This window comes from Clarias gariepinus, chromosome 13 (assembly GCF_024256425.1).
Source record: "Clarias gariepinus isolate MV-2021 ecotype Netherlands chromosome 13, CGAR_prim_01v2, whole genome shotgun sequence".
NCBI lineage: Eukaryota > Metazoa > Chordata > Actinopteri > Siluriformes > Clariidae > Clarias > Clarias gariepinus.
In genome coordinates, this window is record NC_071112.1 from 30,648,231 (window position 1) to 30,670,316 (window position 22,086).

General features: G+C 35.6%; 1 protein-coding gene across 1 annotated transcript in view; it reads left to right on the top strand.

The window, feature by feature from the left end:
• si:ch211-266g18.10 (titin) overlaps positions 1 to 19,165 on the top strand; it is a 39,226-nt gene extending 20,061 nt beyond the window's left edge. Inside the window, exons 14-29 of the mRNA XM_053509201.1 lie at positions 368 to 6,439; positions 7,489 to 7,527; positions 8,032 to 8,076; positions 8,522 to 8,563; positions 9,620 to 9,667; positions 9,894 to 9,947; positions 11,120 to 11,272; positions 11,667 to 11,708; positions 13,031 to 13,078; positions 13,181 to 13,228; positions 13,308 to 13,352; positions 13,997 to 14,044; positions 14,205 to 14,252; positions 14,368 to 14,412; positions 14,509 to 14,550; positions 15,988 to 19,165. Coding sequence (XP_053365176.1) covers positions 368 to 6,439; positions 7,489 to 7,527; positions 8,032 to 8,076; positions 8,522 to 8,563; positions 9,620 to 9,667; positions 9,894 to 9,947; positions 11,120 to 11,272; positions 11,667 to 11,708; positions 13,031 to 13,078; positions 13,181 to 13,228; positions 13,308 to 13,352; positions 13,997 to 14,044; positions 14,205 to 14,252; positions 14,368 to 14,412; positions 14,509 to 14,550; positions 15,988 to 16,073 — 6,905 coding nt within the window. The 3' untranslated portion in view covers positions 16,074 to 19,165. The remainder of the gene's footprint in view (positions 1 to 367; positions 6,440 to 7,488; positions 7,528 to 8,031; positions 8,077 to 8,521; positions 8,564 to 9,619; positions 9,668 to 9,893; positions 9,948 to 11,119; positions 11,273 to 11,666; positions 11,709 to 13,030; positions 13,079 to 13,180; positions 13,229 to 13,307; positions 13,353 to 13,996; positions 14,045 to 14,204; positions 14,253 to 14,367; positions 14,413 to 14,508; positions 14,551 to 15,987) is intronic.
• The last annotated feature ends 2,921 nt before the right edge of the window (positions 19,166 to 22,086 follow it).

Below are 22,086 nucleotides of genomic sequence, written 5' to 3' on the forward strand. Positions count from 1 at the left end.
GAGCTACCATAGCATCCAAGCCTAATCCTAACCCTCACAATTTCTCCAGGAATTATATCTAGTAATTATTATCTTCCTTGCTTAAAGGCCAAACAAGAACAGTTAATCAGTGTTACTGTAGTCAGGTTTGAACTCATTTGCTACTGACAGTAACATAGAGCCTCAAAAACAAAAACTTATCATTTTATGGGAGAACTACGATGCAGTGAATATAATGTAACCTCTGTCTAGTCAAGTTAGTCAATCCAACAAACAAGCAAACTCGTTTATTCTTGTGTATTTAATTAGCCAAGTAGAATTTTAAGTTTGTGGGTCAAACAAGTAAACATACAAAGTGGAATGACAGAATGGCACAACTATTTTTCAGAACATGAAGCTGCTCCAAAAGTGAAGGCAAAACTAGAACCTACTCCAAAAGAGGAGGGAAAACCTGAAGCTGTTCCAAAAGAGAAGGCCAAGCCAAAAACTGTTTTAAAAGAGTCAAAACCTGAACCTGCTCCAGTAAAGAAAGTAGAACCTGAAACAATTCTAAAAGAGAAAGATAAACCTAAACCTTTCCCAAAAGAGAAAGTAATACCAGAACAATCTCCAAAAAAGGAGGTAAAACCTGAAGCTTCTCCAAAAGAAAGTGCCAAACTTGAACCTGTTCCAAAAGAAAAGGTCAAGGCAGAAATTGCTCAAAAACACGAACCTACTCCACAAGAAAAGGAAAAACCTAAACCTGTTCCAAAAGAAAAGGTAAAACAAGAGCCTTCTCTGAAAAAAGAGACAAAACTTGAAACTGTCCAAAAGGAGAAGGCTGAGGCAGAAATTGCACCAAAAGAGAAGGCAAAACCTAAACCTGCTCCACAAGAGAAGGCAAAACCTGAACCTGCTTCACTACAGAAGGCAAAAACTCAACCTGGTCCAAAAGATAAGTTAAAACCTGAAACTATCCCAAAAGAAAGGGCCAAGCTTGAACCTGTTCCAAAGGAAAAGGTAAAGCCAGAGTCTTTGCCAAAAGAAAAAGCAAAACCTAAACCTACTCGAAAAGAAGGGAAAAAACCTGAACTGGCTCCAAAAGAGAAGGCAAAACCAGAATACGTTCCCAAAGACAAGGCAAAGCCAGAACCTGTTCTTAAAGAGAAGGCAAAACCAAAACCTGTTCCCAAAGAGAAGGCAAAACCAGAACCTGTTTTAAAAGAAAAAGCAAAACCAGAACCTGTTTTCAAAGAGAAGGCAAAACTTGAGCCTGCTGCAAAAGAGAGAGCAAGGCCAGAACCTGTTCCCAAAGAGAAGGCAAAACCAGAACCTGTTCCCAAAGAGAAGGCAAAACCAGAACCTGCTCCAAAAGAGAAGGCAAAACCAGAACCTGTTTTAAAAGAAAAGGCAAAACCAGAACCTGTTTTAAAAGAAAAGGCAAAACCAGAACCTGTTCAAAAAGAAAAAGCAAAACCTGGGCCTGTTCTTAAAGAAAAGGCAAAACCAGAACTTGTTCCCAAAGAGAAGCTAAAACCAGAATCTGTTCCCAAAGAGAAGGCAAAACCAGAATCTGTTCCCAGAGAGAAGGTAATAACTGAGCATTCCCCAAAAAAGAAGGCAACACCAGAACCTGTTCCAAGAAAGAAGGCAACACCAGAACCTGTTCGAAAAGAGAAGCCAAAACTTGAGCCTGCTCCTAAGGTAAAACCAGAACCTGTTTCCCAAGAAAAGGCAAAAGTAGAACCTCTTTCAAAAGGAAAGGCAAAACCAGAATATGTTCCCGAAGACAAGGCTAAACCTGAGCCGGCTTCAAAGGACGAGGCAAAACCAGAACCTGTTTCAAAACAGAAGGCAAAACCAGAACCTGTTTCAAAAGAGAAAGCTAAACTTGAGCCTGCTCCAAAAGAGAAGGCAAAACCTGAGCCTGCTCCAAAAGAGGGGGCAAAACCAGAACCTGTTCCCAAAGAGAAGGCAACACCAGAACCTGTTCCAAAAGAGAAGGCAACACCTGAGCCTGCGCCAAAAGAAAAGGCAACACCTGAGCCTGCTGCTAAGGTAAAAACAAAACCTATTCCCGAAGAAAAGGCAAAAGCAGAACCTCTTCCAAAAGGGAAGACAAAACCAGAATCTGTTCCCAAAGACAAGGCTAAACCTGAGCCTGTTCCAAAAGAGAAGGCAAAACCAGAACCTGTTTCAAAACAGAAGGCAAAACCAGAACCTGTTTCAAAAGAGAAAGCTAAACTTGAGCCTGCTCCGAAAGAGAAGGCGAAACCTGAGCCTGCTCCAAAAGAGGAGGAAAAACCAGAACCTATTCCCAAAGAGAAGGCAAAACCAGAACCTGTTTCAAAAGAGAAAGCTAAATCTGAGCCTGCACCAAAAGAAAAGGCAAAACCTGAGCCTGCTGCTAAGGTAAAAACAGAACCTGTTCCCGAAGAAAAGGCAAAAGCAGAACCTCTTCCAAAAGGGAAGACAAAACCAGAATCTGTTCCCAAAGACAAGGCTAAACCTGAGCCTGCTCCAAAAGAGGAGGCAAAACCAGAACCTGTTTCCAAAGAGAAGGCAAAACCAGAACCTGTTTCAAAAGAGAAAGCTAAACTTGAGCCTGCTCCGAAAGAGAAGGCGAAACCTGAGTCTGCTCCAAAAGAGGAGGCAAAACCAGAACCTATTCCCAAAGAGAAGGCAAAACCAGAACCTGTTTCAAAAGAGAAAGCTAAACCTGAGCCTGCGCCAAAAGAAAAGGCAAAACCTGAGCCAACTGCTAAGGTAAAAACAGAACCTGTTCCCGAAGAAAAGGCAAAAGCAGAACCTCTTCCAAAAGGGAAGACAAAACCAGAATCTGTTCCCAAAGACAAGGTTGAACCTGAGCCTGCTCCAAAAGAGAAGGTAAAACCTGAACCTGTTCCCAAAGAGAAGGCAACACTAGAACCTGTTCCAAAAGAGAGGGCAAAACCTGAGCCTGCTCCTAAGGTAAAACCAGAACCTGTTACCGAAGAAAAGGCAAAAGCAGAACCTCTTCCAAAAGGGAAGACAAAACCAGAATCTGTTCCCAAAGACAAGGCTAAACCTGAGCCTGCTCCAAAAGAGAAGGCAAAAACAGAACCTGTTCCAAAAGAGAAGGTAAAACCAGAACCTGTTTCAAAAGAGAAGGGTAAACCTGAGCCTGCTCCAAAAGAAAAGGCGAAACCTGAGCTTGCTCCAAAAGAGAAGGTAAAACCTGAACCTGTTCCCAAAGAGAAGGCAAAACCTGCGCCTGTTCCAAAAGAGGAGGTAAAACCCCAACCTGTTCCAAAAGAGGAGGTAAAACCCCAACCTGTTCCAAAAGAGATGGCAAAACCTGCTCCTGCTCTAAAAGAGAAGGTAAAACTTGAGCCTGCTTCAAAGGAGAAGGTAAAACCACAACTTGTTCCAAAGGAGAAGGCAAAGCCAGAACCTGTTTCCAAAGAGAAGGTTAAAACTGAACCTGCTCCAAAAGAGAAGGCAAAACCAGAACCTGTTCTCGAAGAGAAGGCAAAACCTGCTCCTGCTCCAAAAGAGAAGGCTAAACCTGAGGCTGCTGCAAAAGAGAAGGTAAAACCTGAGCCTGTTCCAAAAGAGAAGGCAAAGCCAGAACCTGTTCCCAAAGAGAAGGCAAAAGCAGAACCTCTCCCAAAAGAGAAGACAAAACCAGAACCTGCTCCAAAAAAGAAGGTAAAACCTGAGCCTGTTCCAAAAGAGAAGACAAAACCAGAACCTGTTCTCAAAGAAAAGGCTAAACCTGAGCCTGCTTCAAAAGAGAAGGTAAAACCACAACCTGTTCCTAAAGAGAAGGCAAAGCCAGAACTTGTTTCCAAGGAGAAGGTTAAACCTGAACATGTTACAATAGAAAAGGCTAAACCAGAACTTCCTCTTAAAGAGAAGGTAAAACCTGAGCCTGTTCCAAAAGAGAAGGCAAAACCAGAACCTGTTTCCAAAGAGAAGGCAAAACCAGAATCTCTTCCCAAAGAGAAGGCTAAGTCTGAGACTGCTCCAATTGAGAGGGTAAAACCAGAACCTGTTTCAAAAGAGAAGGCAAAACCTGAGCCTGTTCCAAAAGAGAAGGCAAAACCAGAACCTGCTCCAAAAGGGAAGGTAAAACCCGAGCCTGTTCCAAAAGAGAAGGCAAAGCCAAAACCTGGTTCCAAAGAGAAGACAAAAGCAGAACCTCTTTCAAAAGAGAGGACAAAACCAGAACCTGTTCTCAAAGAAAAGGCTAAACCTGAGCCTGCTTCAAAAGACAAGGTAAAACCACAACTTGTTCCAAAAGAGAAGGCAAAACCAGAACCTGCTCCAAAAAAGACGTTAAAACCAGAACCTGTTTACAAAGATGAGGCAAAACCAGTACCTGTTTTAAAAGAGAAGGTAAAACCTGAGCCTGCTCCAAAAGAGAAGGCAAAACCTGTGCCTGTTCCAAAAGAGAAGGTAAAACCAATACCTGTTCCAAAAGAGAAGACAAAAGCAGAACCTGTTACAAAAGAGAAGGCAAAACCAGAACCTGCTTCAAAAGAGAAGGCAAAACCAGAACGTGCTCCAAAAGAGAAGGCAAAACCTAAGCCTGTTCCAAAAGAGAAGGTAAAACCAGTACCTGTTTCCAAAGAGAAGGCAAAAGCAGAACCTCTTCCAAAAGAGAAGGCAAAACCAAAACCTGCTCCAAAAGAGAAGGCAAAACCAGAGCTTGTTCCAAAAGAGAAGGCAAAACTAGAATCTGTTCCCAAAGAGAAGGCAATACCAGAACCTGTTCCAAAAGAGAGGGCAAAGCCTGAGGCTGTTCCAAAAGAGAAGGCAAAACCTGAACCTGTTCCCAAAGAGAAGGCAACCCCAGAACCTGTTCCTAAAAAGAAGGCAAAACCAGAACCTGTTTTCAAAGAGAAGGCAACCCCAGAACCTGTTCCTAAAAAGAAGGCAAAACCAGAACCTGTTTTCAAAGAGAAGGCAAAACCAGTACCTGTTCCAAAAGAAAAGGCAAAACCAGAATCTGTTCTCAAAGAGAAGGCTAAACCAGTACTTTCAAAAGAGAAGGTAAAACCTGAGCCTGTTCCAAAAGAGAAGGCAAAACCAGAACCTGCTCCAAAAGAGAAGGCAAAACCTGTGCCTGTTCCAAAAGAGAAGGTAAAACCTGAACCTGTTCCAAAAGAGAAGGCAAAACCCAAGCTTGCTCAAAAAGAGACGGTAAAACCAGAACCTATTCCCAAAGAAAAGTCAAAACAAGAACCTGTTCCAAAAGAAAAGGCAAAACCTGAGCCTGTTCCAAAAGAGAAGGTAAAACCAGAACCTGTTCCAAAAGAGAGGGCAAAATTTGAGCCTGCTCCAAAAGAGAAGGTAAAACAAGAACCTGTTCCTAAAGAAAGGGCAAAAGCAGAACCTGTTCCAAAAGAGAAGGCAAAAGCAGAACCTCTTCCAAAAGAGAAGGCAAAACCAGAAACTGTTCCCAAAGAGAAGGCAAAACCAGAACCTGTTCCAAAAGAGAAGGCAAAACCTGTGCCTGCTCCAAAACAGAAGGTAAAATCTATGCCTGCTCAAAAAGAGAAGGCAAAGCCTGAACCTGTTCCAAAAGAGAAGGCAAAACCAGAACCTGTTCTCAAAGAAAAGGCAAAACCTGAACCTGTTCCAAAAGCAGAACCTGTTCTAAAAGAGAAGGCAAAACCTGAGCCTGCTCCAAAAGAGAAGGTAAAACCCGAACCTATTCCCAAAGAGAAGGCAAAACCAGTACCTGTTCCAAAAGAGAAGGTTAAACCTGTGCCTGCTCCAAAAGAAAGGGCAACACCAGAACCTGTTCCCAAAGAGGAGGCAAAACCAGCACATGTTCCCAAAGAGAAGGCTAAACCAGTACTTTTAAAAGAGAAGGCGAAGCCTGAGGCTGTTCCAAAAGAGAAGGCAACCCCAGAACCTGTTCCTAAAAAGAAGGCAAAACCAGAACCTGTTTTCAAAGAGAAGGCAACCCCAGAACCTGTTCCTAAAAAGAAGGCAAAACCAGAACCTGTTTTCAAAGAGAAGGCAAAACCAGTACCTGTTCCTAAAAAGAAGGCAAAACCAGAACCTGTTTTCAAAGAGAAGGCAAAACCAGTACCTGTTCCAAAAGAAAAGGCAAAACCAGAACCTGTTCTCAAAGAGAAGGCAAAACCAGTACCTGTTCCAAAAGAAAAGGCAAAACCAGAACCTGTTCTCAAAGAGAAGGCTAAACCAGTACTTTCAAAAGAGAAGGTAAAACCTGAGCCTGTTCCCAAAGAGAAGGCAAAACCAGTACCTGTTTCAAAAGAGAAGGAAAAACCAGAACCTCTTCTTAAAGAAAAGGTAAAACCAGAACCTGTTCCCAAAAAGAAGGCAGAACCTCTTCCTAAAGAAAAGGTAAAACCAGAACCTGTTCCCAAAGAAAAGGCAAAACCAGTACCTGTTTCAAAAGTGAAGGCAAAACCTGAACCTGCTCCAAAGGAGAAGGCAAAACGCATACCTTCTCTTAGGAAAGGTTTGTATTTTTTGTTGTTGTTGTTATTGTTTCATTGTGTTTTTAAATTAATGTTCAAATAAATTAATGTTAAATAACAATTATTTTACCAGTTATAACTAGTAAACAAAAACAAATTCAGGCAGACACTGATCCAGAATAATTTTAGCCCATAATTATTCACCCCAGACCTTTGGAAAACCCCAGAATTTTCCATATTTCATATTCCTTGCATACTTATTTTTTGGTTTACATATAAAGTAAAATTGCTAACAGTAACGCTAGGTCAATTATTTGTGTGTGAGTCTTTGGATATCTTGTTTGATTATAACCCATTTGGGGGGTTTGTTTAATTAAACAGTCGGAGCAGTCACATTGTGGTAGGTGCTAGAACATATAATAGGTTTTAGGCTGATACAGTGACTCCTGGCTCTGACGCCCATATCTGCTTTTTAAACTTCTGGTTCCAGATTTATTTTACACTAGGTCACAGTCAGCATTTTAGTTTTAGTGGGGTCCATGCAGGCCACACTGCAAAAAATGCTGCAAAAGGTGCTCACTTTATTCATATTGGTATTATCATGCTGGGACAGTTCTTTCCCTCCAAGTACCAGTGTAGAGAATCTGTAAATCTCCAGCATACAAAAACTTCCTGTACAATTCTGTGCTTCCTACTTCGTGGCAACAATTTGTTACATCAGTGTTTTTGGTCAGGCGTACACATTTTTGGCCATGTAGTGTATATTATTTTACATAAAGCAAGTAATCTTCAATGGATTTTATTTTCATACCTAAATAATATTGTTCTATTTCCTCTACTGTCCATTTTTAGGCTGAATAGGATGAGTCTCAGCGAAACTTTTCATGTATAGAACCCAACCAGGTGTTTTTTAAAGCAATTTCCAAACACTGTTATATGCCTTTAGCCCCAGAACCCAGAAAAGCGGCATACTGTTCTAAAAGAGTAGATCCTTGGGTCCTTGGCTGGTTTGAGTTTAAAGCAAATGTTTAGGCTCCTTATGCTTTGTATTGAGTTACTCATTGGAAAATATGTTCTTTTAATGTTGCAGAGCCTGAAGTGGCCAAGGAGAAGATTCCATTAAAGAAAGGTATCATTGAAACATCACATTTAAATTTTTTGTCAATGAATACACGCTTTATATTCTTCCCTTCTTGATTGCAGTCATTTTTCAGAAACCTTGACACCAAAGTTACGTTCTTTAAAGACTTAATTAAATATTACTATTGTAACCTTTCAGAGGATTTTTGGAATTTTTAAAGAAAAGCCTAAACTGGAACCACTAAAAAGTTTGAGTATACAATGAAATCAAAGATTTAAAAAAAAAATTATTAAGGGAAACATATTTTAATATGTAGTATTGAAAATATAGACTGGCTAGAAATTTAAATGGGTAACTGTACACATTAAATTAATTTGATAACATATTTTTTATTAATAGAAATATATTTTTAATTAAAAAAACAAAGTTACTGTTGATTTTGTGAATGTATTTATTGTTGTTGGCAAGATATTTTCCTTTTGGTTTCAGTAGCATTTAAAATGTAATTTGATGCAAAGGATAACAGCATTTATTTATTTATTTATTTATCAGAGCCTGAAGTTGCCAAAAAGCCTATACCAATCACAGCAAAGAAAGGTATGACCATACACCAAAAAAGCCATTACCCATAGACTATTAGCACGAATTTACATTGTGGCACATTTTACTTACAGCACAAAAAGAAATAAAATATTATGGATACATCAAAACATCAGAAAAGATTAGACTGTTCTTTGCTTCTTAAATTGATTTGCACAATTCCAGTACAATTGCTTGAGGTGTGTCTACGGGTGTCTGGACCTTTACATGCATAATATCAGTATTAACTCTGTAGATTGACTAAATGGTGCTAAAAAGTGATGACATGAAGGAGTTTTAAAAAAGGAGAGGGAAAAACTTTACATTAGTAGGATAACAGGATAACTGGGACAGGTTTAATGTTTAAACTGGCACACACTTTGCTTATGTCTGGTTCATATATCTTAAAGATTCACTTTCATAAAAAAAAAGTCTTAAATGTTAAATTTGCAATCTTTTACAGTAACAAAGGAAAAGGCAAAACCTGAACCTGTTCATAAAAAAGGTAAAGTATTTGGGATTTTGCGAGTGTGGTAAACTTAAACTTTGATATACTGTCTAATTTAATAGCACTACAGATTATTTTTCAACATTCTTCATTAATTAATACAGTAGTTAGGATGTTAAAAATAAATGTTAGAAATGTAAGACATGCAAAACATGCAGTTTTACCAACAAGTGTAACAAGTGTTTTAAATGTAATTTTATTAAATAATTCTTTTAATGGTTCTTCAAAGGATGTAGTAGCCAAAAAGAAAGCTAAATTAGATGCCGTAAAGAAAGGTATTTATGAGTTTATAACAAAAACCCTGCATTTATATGAACAAAGTATTTAGACTTAAATAATTAAGAAAAAAATTGGGAAATTGAAGCAAAGGAGGAAATAAATGAAATTTCAGAATATTTTGTCTATTTCTTCTCTTTCACTTCTTAGGCGAAGTTTTAAAAATCTTTATGTATGGCATGAAACATTTCAGGGATGCACTGTCATAGGAAAATAATCAATGATAAGTTATGCAGACAATGTTAAGCAGACTTAATTTTATACCCGCTCAAGAGTTTATTTATTTAAATTTAAAACATGTTTCGGAAGTGTTTTATTTATCTTAGACTGCATGGATTTAATTATTTTTTAATTCATGAAAAAATCCTATAACAAGTCATTTTGTTTTATTCCTTAAACATGTAGTTCTTTAACTGATAGTTATGTTATTTTTTCTAACTTATTTCCACATTTTATTCTGTAAAGCTGCTTTGTTACATTGACCGTTCATTTGCCAGGTTGGCATTTACTGAGATTACCAGTCAACCTCTAAACCTTAAATGGACTCCTACTAAAAATCATTTTTATTTTTATTCCTTAAATGTTGAATACTTATGTTTTTTCCCCTGCTAATTAAGTTTGCAAGGAAAAGAGAACTGATTTCTATGCTTAAAATTCGATCTCAAAAATAGTGTACCGGTACAAACAGGGCCACTAGAGGGCTGTGTAATTCTGGGCAGTGGCTAGTCATAATTTAAAGTTCAGTGTTAGCTTTTAACATCTTGTTTTTTCATATAGCAGTTGAAGCTGCAAAAGAAAAGGTGAAACCAATTCCTTCCAAGAGAGGTATTTACACTCAAACACAATAATCCAGCCAGCCATACACTGACTGTGTTTAACGCCTTATCTTTTTCTAAGAAAAAAATTATATATTTTTTATTTGTGATAGAAAAGCAAAAGTAGCTTCTATGGTGTCTTTTAGAACTTCAACTTTCAATTATAATTATTGCTGTTTTATTATTAACAGAAAACAGCAGGTCAAGTTTAAGACTTATTCTTTCCTATCTGACAGAGCCGGAAATCACTAAAGAAAAACAGATCCCGGTGGTGTATCCCAGTTCCAAAGGTACACTTGTGTGGTTTTAACTTTATGAGCGTCATTTATTGATTAATTTATTTAATCCTCTAAGATTGTGCCAAGGACTGTTCTTGTAATTTGTAGAAAATATTTAAATAAATACAGCACTTGCATCATTACACTCAAGATCATGCTGTTGTACTGAATATCAACACGGCTGTGATGCGGTTGTGGGTTGAAGATATTACAAATGTACTGATATTCATTACAGCACAACCTTGAGTGTGTATTGCTTTTATACAACAGTTCTACAAATACCATTTAATACCAACAGATTTTGTTTGTTTGCGTATTCAACCAATTGTATTGCAACACCAACATGGGGCTGGCGAGCGACAGTTAGTGTAATTAATGATTTTTAGAACAAAAGATGTCATGTTTTTTTTTTTTTTTTTTTTGAGCGGCACAATTCCATTGCAGTGTCATCTAAAAATTTTTTTCTTTTTTCCTTTTCTTTTTTTTCTTTTTTTTTTTACAAATTTTACAAATAAAATAACTTTTATAATCATAATAGTAAAGGTTAATAGTAAAGTTACTATTCAAACTGATGTTAATCACTTATAAGTTCTTCTGAGAAATTATGAAGTTATTAGTAATATACAAATTTATTAACGTCATATAGTTATTATGTTGTCAGCTGATATTGGTTATTCATGCCCCACACTGCGGGCAACAGCAGCATAGTCGTGTATCAGTTAGTAATATTTCTGCTTGGCTCCCACAGCAACGCTGGTGCGCACTCTACTAGCCCACACTACACAGACCTCTCCAGTTCGAATGAATCTAATACCCTAAACAGAGAGAGGTGTCCATGTGCACCATTCAGACCTAGAATAGGAATATACCAAAAAGCACCTTTCTAAAATGTTTAAGGGAGTCCATGCCTCCTCAAACTGAATGGACAAGATACCTCTGATTAGAATGCCTGTAAAGAGGCAAAATACATAGAGTTAAACATTCCAGTGCTGTTACACTTTATATCAGCACTCATAGAAAGCTTCTTATCTAATGAAATTGTTTGGTTGAAACTAACTGATACTACTGTAAATGCATACAATATGGAGTATTGGGGTATAGTCAGATTGGAGTTTGGACATGTAAGTAAATTTTTATTTAAATCTATGATTGAATTTCTTAAAATATCTTGTTTATGCACACAGATATCGCCATGGAAGTGGAGCTCCTAAAAGCCATCAACCAAAAACTGTCCATTCTGGATTTGCTGAGGAAAGACATCGGTGAAATAAGAACTGATCTGGAGGTCACTCAAAGCCAAATCGATCAATTAAAGATGGACAATCGAACACTTAAAGGTCTTTGTTTGTTTAAATATTTACAAAAAAAACATTCTCACATACAGTACAGTATATTTAGGCAATAATATTTCTTATGTGACACGTCATATCAAGTCAGGTTTTAAGTCGCACAGGTTAGTTTTGTGCTATGACTAATAGTGTGCAGTACAGTGTAGTTAAAAAGTATTAATTGTACATTTTCTGAAACTGATTGGTTGACACCTTCCTGATCCTTTGACAGAATTAAAAAGTTTTCATTTTAAACATTGTTTTAAGCCACTTTAATGAACACTATCCAAACCTGTTACTCTCGCTGTGATCATTAAAAAAAATAAAAATAAAAATTTTTTTTTTTTCTTTTTGTTATATGACACAATTCATTCTTTAAATGCTGTTATTTTCGTGACAACAGGTACATTCAAGGAGAAAGCTAAACCTGCAGTGATAAAGAAAGGTTTGTATTGCAAACACTGACACACTTGAGATAGAGAAGTAAAAATGTATTAATTCATTCATTCATTTATTCATTCATTTATTAAACAAAGGACACATACTATAGATTTTAAATCCTTTAAAGCATTTCAATTTACCAATTATTACATATCATTCTTTTAAAAAAGGACGATTTTTTTAAAAATCAATTTATGGATATGTTTATCATTACTTTGTTAAAAGAGTAAAAAGTTGTTTCATGAGGTTTTGCATTAGTGTTACTATAAATGGATAAGATTACTTTACAGTGTGTCATTGTATTTCATTTAAAATTCCTTATTTATCAATTACTGAAGTATGAACTAAAAATGTAAAAGAGTAGTGAATTGTAACATAAAATCACGCCAATTGTCCTAATAATTATGTAATAATACATCTACATGTTAATGTACTTTCACCTGCCACTTAATTAGGTACACCCTGCTTGAGTACAGTGACCTCTCAGTCATGTTCAAGAAACCAGTTTGCGATGATTTTAGCTTTGTGACATGGTGCGCTATCCTGTGGTCATAAAGGGATGGACACGGTCAGCAACAATACTCAGGTATTTAAACCATGCTCAATTGGTACTAAAGGGTCCTTAGTGTCAAGAAAATATCCCCCACACTATTACACCACCAGCCTAAACCGCTCATACAAGGTAGGTTTGATCCATGCTTTTATGTGGTTTATGCTAAATTCTGACCCGACCATCTGAATGTTGCAGAAGAAATCGAGACTCATGAAACCACGCAATGTTTTCTAATCTTCTATTGTCTAATTTTAGTGAGTCCATGTAAACAGTAGAGTCAGTTTCTTGTTCTTGGCTGACAGTAGCAGCACCTCGTGTGGTCTTTTGCTGCTGTAGCAGATCTGCTTCAAGGTTTGATGTCTTGTGGGCTCAGAGATGCTCTTCAGCATACCTTGGTTGTAACAAAATTTTGGCTTAATGTTGCCTTTCTATCAGTTTGAACCTGTCTGGCCGATTTCCTCTGACCTCTAAAATCAACAAGGCATTTAGCCAAAAAGACCTGCTGCTCTTTCTTCCCCATTCTGATGCTCAGTTTGAACTTTACCACATTGTCTCGACCATGTCTACATGCCTAAATGCATTAAGTCACTGCCATGTGATTGGCTGATTAGATATTTGCATTAACAAACAGTTGAACAGGTGTACCTAATGAAGTGGCTAGTGAGAGTACATCTTACTTTAAGTACATCTTTCTCTTTAAAAATAGAGAGAATCTTCCATGCAGCTAAGACCTGTGCATTCTCTACTATAACTAATCTGTGTTTTCCTGACAGGACCTGGACCCATGAAAGAGAAGCTTAAAATATCGACTGTGGTTAAAAGTAATATCTCTGATCTTAAAAACACAATCAAAATACAACCCTGTATTCAATGTCTTTTAACTTTATCAACTGATGTTTGTGAATTGTTTGGCCTTTTTACAGGACGTGAGGCTCTAAAAAACATCACTAAAGCAGCCACTGTGAAGAAAGGTACAAAAAAAAGGAAATACAATTAGACATTCTGATGAAGTTTAGATAATAAAACTGATTTTAGTTTCTCTCCATACAGAGCGGGTGCTCAGGAACATCACAAGACCAGCATTTGGAAAGAAAGGTAGCAGTTTTAAATTGGAAAAGTTAATAGTTCGGATTCAGTTTATGAATACAGTAATCATTAAAGCGTAATTTTATTAATTAGAAGAAGCCACACACTTTTAGATTTAAGTAATAAAGATAATATAGGATGGAGCGATATAGACAAGGAGTGAGTGAGTGAGTATGTGTGCAATAAATATAAAAGCATCATATAAAAATACTTCAATAATGGCAACGAGAAGATCTGGGAAGGGAGTACTACGTACCTTTATAATATATTTTTAATTTCTTGCCAATTTCTCACATTGAATTTAACTTAAATTTCAAAACAACTGTAAAATATAGTCTTGCTAAACAAAGTTTGTTCATTCTGGCTGTTTTGAGACCATAATCGAGCCCACAAATGCTGATGCACCAGATGCTGGAGTATCCCAAAGTCTTATTGTTACAGCTGCAACAGTTTCTAACTGTGCAAATCTGGCAAATAAACAAAATAATGTGGAAAACCACAAGTAAATAAATATAATGATTTCCTTTTGTCTTCCTTGTGGGAGTTTGTAGTGACCAAAGAATGAATAGTTTTAAAACTAAATATTAATAAATAATCACAATTTTTCTCTCAAATCAAAACTCTTCTTTGCCACTAACCCCTTTTTGCTTTAGAAGAACAAGCTCCAAAAGAAAGGGTCAGACTTGAACATAAAAGAAAAGGTACAACTTTATCCAGTATTTCTGAAGCAAAAATCGGTCATGTTAAAAAAAATATTTAAATTTAACTTTCTTCCTAATTCGGGTTATCCTACCTGCATCCTATTTTTGATTTAGGGTGTATAAGAATTAATATTCATTCCAATCTTTTTCCTTATAAAAGAAATTCCAAAAGAGAAAATCATCCCAGTGGAGAAGCTTCCAGAAAAAGGTACAGTGTTTTTGTCTTTATTTTATTTCAGTGGCAACATACAGGTTCAATAATAATAATAATAATAATAATAATAATAATAGATGGTTAATAGAACTTGTCTTTTTTATTGTAGAAAAACCCACTGAGGTGACATTACCTAAGGAGAAGGAAACAAAAGGTAAATCATATTAAGGTTTAGTTATTGAGTAAAATTTAATTCAATTCTGTTTTATTATGGTTATTAATTACTAATTTGTTCCATTCATAAATATAGATGAGCCTGAGGTGACCAAGGCTCCTGAACCAGCAGAAGAGGGTAAAAATTTATTTATTTATTTATTTACTTATTTATTTATTTATTAATGCCATTATCCAATGGTCTAGTCACACTTGCAGTCCAAACTTTACCAGTCCTAATAGCTGTTGCGTTTTAAATCATATCAATACAGTCTAGAATTTTATAATGAGTTTATAATAGAATTAATGCTGATAAGTAACAAAGTCCTTGCACCGATCAGCCATAACTTTAAACACATTAACATTAAATCCACCCAGGTTTTGGGTTTCCCGTGTGCCACCGGGGTTTACAGGCGACACAGAGAAACCACAGGCTTTACACAAGTATTTGAGGGTAATACCAACAATTATTTGGACGCTAAGAAGAACTTTATTTACCTTAAACTTTTAACATTCAATAAAGCACATTTCAAGAGGCGTAGTTTGAGTCTACACATTCAAGTGTTTAGGACATAATGAATAGACACTAATCCTCAGCGTTGCTACCGAGACAAGGATTTGGAAGTGTTCAGAGCTGAATTTAGGTGTTTTTTTGTTCATGTGTGCTTGAGTATTTTTCATATGCAATACTTTTACCTCTTCTTACTACATTTTAAATAGAGACTGATTACTCTTCAGTTGACGATCCACACAAAACTATATTGATTTTTACAATCTAAACATAAGCATTTATGATGTCTACCATACCATAATCCCCATGTGGGAAGGACGGGTATAAAAAACAATTCCACCAGTGCAGACAGTCCAGGGTTACAGAAATGAAAGGCAAGTCACTATAAAAGCACGGATTGGTTACTGCGAAACAGAGACTGATCGTTACCTGGGCAATGATCCCACCCAGTGTTTAATTGCTTAGCCACTGGCTAGCTAAGCTACCAAAGTAATGAAAAAGGCTAACAATGCTACCTGCAATATATTGTCATTTTTGACACAGTTAAAGTTGACACTGATAACATGAATGTCCAAGTCTAGTACAGATTAAAAGTGACAAGATTTTACATGAAGTAAACAAGTTGCAGGTAGCATTGTTAGACTCTTTCATAGCATTGCTAGCTAGTGGCTAAGTTTGCTTCCTTGTATAATGCAAGTACTGTAGTCTACGAAATTAAACACTGGGCGGGATGATTGCCCAGGTAACGATCGATCTCTGTTTTGCAGTAACTCCATTAGATATATCTCCATAAATATCAGTTTCTTTGTACAATTTTACGTACAATCTTAAGCATGTATTTAATTTCAAATGATATGTCTGGAACTGAATAAGGAGGGGATATTGCCATAGTCTCTTATTATCTCCTGGTAAAGTTCCTAAAATTATGATTTTTTTCACTCATGAGGCTTGCTAAACATTTTGCAAACTTTTACATATGGAAATTACCTGCTCAATAATTTCTTTAACTAGAAAGAAACATTCTCCCCCCCCCAAAAAAAACCTCAATGTTTTCTCCTCCTTCAGAAGAAGTCCCCTACTTCCAGTGTTTCTACGTGGATGAATATGACATCCAGTATCCATTCTTCCCCTTCTCACCACCTATCTTATGAGGGTCACCTGCAACAACTTGGAGTCGGATGTGAACATCTGTGACACACAACCTTCAAAGGTTACTGATACATGGTTGGTCCTCAATGTCTCAAAATTGAGAAGGTCGAGGACAATTACTGTTTATTGAGCTGGATGAGCTTTCAAAAACAGGACACTACAGGCAATTCCATTTAATATGTGTTTGTTATAAGATATCGTTATGTTGCAATAGATAAGTTAAGTTGTATCAGTTAACTGCATAAAGCCTGAACAGCTGAACAGCGTTGTGCTTCCTGTTTCGTGTTTTTTTTCAGTGAATGTAAGTCTTAAAAGGAATTTCAGAACTGTGTGTCCATGAAAGCTCTGACAGACGACTGTGACAGAAAAAGCACCCGTCTGCTCACTGAAAACTTTGCAGACGAGGTTTTAACAACATATCTACGATAGGTACATTGGTACTCATGCCTCATTTTGATCGAGTGCTGATTCAGAGCATTCCACTATGTTCAATCATAATGATGGATGAAATGTATTTCCTTTGATGATGTAACAAAAACTTTACAGCAATAAATGTTAAAGCAGCTACTGAGGATCTTAAGGATAGATATATCGACTGTAAAGTTTGTTGGACATAATTCTCATTCTGTGTTCGATTCGATACTTTTCAGTACTGTACATATACACTGAACTATTCACAAGAGTGACAACAGTTTCAGTGATTATACAGGATTTTCTGTAAAGTTATTTGTGTTTAACTTCTGAATCTAGTCTTTGTAGCTGAATTTTATGCTGTTTATGTCATCAAAGCTACAAGCACTAACCTCATCCCCCTACTGACAAATGTACAACTCTATATACAGATGTGCGATTATGGGACCTTGAAATTTTTTTTTTTCCTTCATCTTTTAGGGAAAGATAATGAATTCTTAAGATCATCCAGTGCCATGATTATTTATTGATTGATTGACAAAACAGCAAAAATATGGCAAATAGTGTTTACATAAATATTAAAATAGTATATGTTGGAAGTATGAACGCTGATAAAGAATTGCACATCATGACATTGGTTTTAACGAATAAAATAGGACAAAGTGTACTGTTACAAAAAAAAAAAAAGATAGGGTGTTGCAGCCCTTATTATCATGAATTTGATTACTTTCATACAACAGCATGCCCCTGAGAGTTGTATTAATTTCATATGACAATGTTATCAAGAACTTTTTTTGCATTTAAATATTTTTTTAATTTGCAGTTACATTTAACCTTCTGAAATGACCATGAAACATTAGGTCTTGTTATTATTTATATTATACAGCAGCAGCTATAATTAAAATAAAAAAGTCCTTCCACCTTTCGGACTTTCCTGTGGTGGAAAACCACAAGGTTAAGATGCAATTTTACCTCTGATTTGTCACCGTAGGAATAAAAACGCATCAGAATGAGGTGTGTTGATGTGAACCTGGCTTGCAGTTAGAATTACAGTCTGAACTGCTACCATGGAAAATTCATCAACACCTTCTGACCAATCAGAAGTGAGAACTTGACAGCACTGTGGTGTATAGAACATCACCACCTCCAGCCTCTACTGTTGGCTTTCTGGTTAAAACATGGTAAAGGCTAATATCGTCTTGTGCACAGAGTTTAAAACTTACAGGTATAAGCCTTGATTCTAAGCTGTCCTTTTGGATTTGTATCATTTTGCACAAAAGAACGACCTACGACACTTTAACTGACCAAAAAACAATCCTTACTGACTTCACTGCATGGATTATTTTTAGCATTTTGGGCCAATTTTCCACATATATTTTTCTGTCAATAAATATTGGTGTTGATAACCAATATTTAGATCATTATTTGACCGGAAACTAAAGAAGACGTCATGTGTTAAGCCTAAAACGAGTCAGTGTGTTGTAAATATGGTCTAATTTTAAACAAAGACACAATTTTGTTTAGTTTTTTTAAACAATCACAGACTATTTTTAACATCTCGTATGCGTACATCATTACAACTCACAGATTTTACCCTAGAGATATGGACTGTTGAGAGTAATGTTTTTTGCAAAATATGATACGTCTGTAAAAGTATATAAAGAGTATATCATGTCGATAATGACTGATTATGATTTTGGGATGTTATTGAACAACAAAAGATGTTAATAACGAATTATAACTTTTTGGGAAACAATGACAACAACGGAAATAAAAAGGGAAGATATATCTATATATTTTTTAAAAGATATATCTTGGTATAACTGTATTTTAAAATACAGTTAATTTTTATTATGTTATCTAAGTTAATGTACAGAGTGTTTGATTTAGATGAAAGCATTTTAGATGAATATAGCCTTAGGTTTCTTAAGACATTTTATCTTGATTTAAAACATGAGAAACACATATCATAGTGTAACAGATAATGAGTTGTAAAATGGTGAATATTTTTGGTGCATAGTTTTTAATAACTTCATAAACAGAAACTGGTGTAAAGTGAGCCATGTTTTGAGAAACTTTACCCCAGTTTGGAGGTTTGGGGAACTATTGAAAAATAGCCATCTGGCTAATTCTGTTATATTTACAGATATTTGAATTAATGTACAATGTCCCTGTCAAATAAACTAACGAATAAATAAAATATAACTTTCTGTTATATGAAACAATTTTGATATATACAACCTTATGCCTGTTTTAGCTGGAGGTTGTTTTATGGAACATTTAAGTCTAAGAAGGGCCATAATGTGTTGTATAGAGAGGATATACTGTACGTTGCATGATTACGGCGTGGTGTTCATCACCAGCTTGGTTTAAATTGTTCAAATTCTCTACCAATACTGTTTGCCATGTTACAAGTGGCTTCTGCATTTCTATTCTTTATTGTTTAAATTCTCACGAGAAATGCATGAGGTGTGTTTTCTGCTTTGTATAAAACTGCAGGTTAGTACTGATCTAAATTCCTCACTAATGAAATGAACTAGTATGGCAGTTTCCTCTTATTCTGCTTTTGGATTTTTCTTGTGCCCAGTGGTTGTCAAAATGGCATCCAGGGACCTCCAAAGGGGGATAAATTTACAGTTTTTGCTCAACATCCACTGTCAATAAATATTCATGAATTCTCTGATACTGTATATATCCGAGTCCTGATTTCTATAAATGCAAAACAATACATTTTAAAATCCACATTCAGTCATGTTTACAGTATAGAAGTATGCTTAATTTTATATCTGGATTTTTTATGTAAGGGTAATGCAATACATGTTCAGTGTATTTCAAATATATTTTTATTCTTTAATGATTCATATCATATTATAAAATTTAACAAAGCACAAAGACACCCAGAAAATTGACTTACTCCTTATTTATAGTGTCTGCAAATATATATATTCAAATAAGTTAAAATAAATAAATAAAACATTTTACAGCATCTTGCTATAGTTGCTAAGATTATATATAATATTTCATATTATGTTACAATAATATTGTATCTTAATTTTAATGTGGCACAACCCCGCTGTCTTTATTTACGTTTAACATCCAAGTGAAAGTTATAACACCAACATGTTGGAAAATAAATGAACAGAATCAAATTTAAATAAATAAATACATATGAGAAGAAAAGGTCAAAGCCATTAGGGTCATAATTTATCACTAGTTTATAAATAAAGGAAAGAAAAGAAAAAATAGGGAAAGATAAAGATATGTAGTTGTTATCACTTTATAATATTATGTAAATGGTAACAATAAAATATAACAAGTTAAAGCTGTGCAATTAGGCAAATCAGTCTGCAATAAATGATACTGTCATAATTTTACTATAAAACTTAATGTAAACCAACTGAATAACAAATATATCATTATTATTTACAATAATACTTACTTGCTATATACAACTTTTACAAATATTTTACAAGAGCTTAGAAAGATATTATATAAAATATAAAATATTTAAGGGTGTTCAAGTCAAATCTTCTTCGTCAAGACTTGTAGAGAAACTAACTTGTAACAAACCTGTTTTACCAGCAGGTGGCGACATTTCATAGCACTTATATACCATGCTCACAAAAGCTGTGTTTTCTGAATTAGCAATAATAAAAATTTATTTACAATTGTAAATAAAATAAAAGATGAAATGAATATTGTTTTGATGCACTGATTATGTGTTTTTTAAAAATAAATATAGAAAACATGAAAAAACAACTGTTTACAGATGTATTTAATCCAGTGAATGCATATCAGGAAGTCCAATAAGGCAAAAGATTAGCATGCTAAGCACTTTCACACATCTTAGTAAAAAGCTCCGGCATCAGTGATACCTTCACATCTAACTTTTATTTAAGCGTGTAAAATGCCATGTTTCTCGTCATAAAACCCCTGAACTCAAACACTTTCTCTCTTGCATCCTTCTCCACCATTTTGTTTTCACAAATGTGTCTTTTGGTCCAAATGAAGTGACTATAACTACAGACTATAACTTTCACCATGATGTGACTGTTGATGATGGTTTGAGTATTTCAGACAGAAACACTGAAAAATGACCAGCCAGGTTCACAGTGACCCGAAGGGAACAGAAACCGCTTTCTACATCCGTGGTGAGCAGAAAGGCATCTCAGGATCGACGCACAATAGCAGCAAAGCATATCAGGTTCCATTCCTCTTGACTAAAAACAGATATTTGAGGCTATAATTGATAGACACACCAAAACTTAACAATTTCACCCCTTAGGCTTCACTATTAGGAAAAAAAAAAAAACCTTTGACAATCATATTCCAGGAGGTATTTTTGATAAAGAAGCTAATAATTATACATAGAATTACACATAGATTAAATTACACCAGCTTGTGCAACTGCTGCATGCAAGGTAATTCAATTTAAACATTTCTACATATAAAAAAAGAATCAAAAATATGATTAAAGAGTAAAGAAGTATCCAGTGTGGATTTTTTTTTTTTTGTATTAAACTGCATCAGGTTTAGGCCTTTCTGCAAATGGTTTTGTTTGTTTATTTGTTTATTTGTTTGTTTGTTTGTTTGTTTGTTTGTTTGTTTGTAATAATCCATGGTTTTATCATTGACAGTCAATTTTAATAACACTGTGCTACAAAATCTTCATCTCTAACCTCATTATTAGCATCATCAATCACTGCAGGCTTGGGTGTAATAATAAGTGCCACTACACTAAAGCCTTTCCCATTGCAGAGACACATTCTGGTGCTGGAACGACAGACCGACTACAATCTGTCCATTGTCAGCCCCAAATAGTTTTCCTTCCCTGTTAGTAGTTCCCATGGCGAACACGGAGTAGCTCTAGGCTTTCCCAGACCTCCACTGACTCTATTCTTTTCAGGAAGAATAAAAGGGCCTCGTTTCTTTCATGCCACTTGGCGAGAGCATCATCTGACAGTGATGTCATGCTCACGCGCGAAGATCATTGGCTGCAGGAGAACGGACTACTCTCGGTCCATGCAGAGGAGGCGAAATCGGCTTAAAGTTAGAGCAGCGGGATGCAAAGAGAAAAAGGGAAAAAAAAAGACAGATCACAAAGAATTTCTAATAACCTCAACAAAAGCTTAAAGCAGTTGAGAAACTTTGTTAGATGTTTGGTAATAGTTGGTTTTATGATATACTTGTGATATTCAGCACATAATATTATCATGAACACTTTAGCACTATTCACTTTTATTTGTAAAGTCACAATGTCTTTCCAAAAAGGAAATTTCTGGATTAAAAAAGATAATAATAAAATAACTTGGTCAATATGTTTCTTATGAGAAAGCTGGTGGCAATGGAAAACTTCCTGAGATGACATAAAGAAAAACCTTTGGCAGGAACCGGACTCAAAATGGAACACATCCTCATTTAGATGACTCCAGATATTACCATAAATACCAGAAATAAATCCCTTTTATATACGTCCACTATAAAAATCGAAGGTTTCTTCTTCTGCAACATGGTGTACTATCACTAAAGCATGAATGAATTTTAAGAAAATAGGGTTAAGCACTTTATACTGAGCATTGCCATGAGGAGAGAAATGCACAGTAT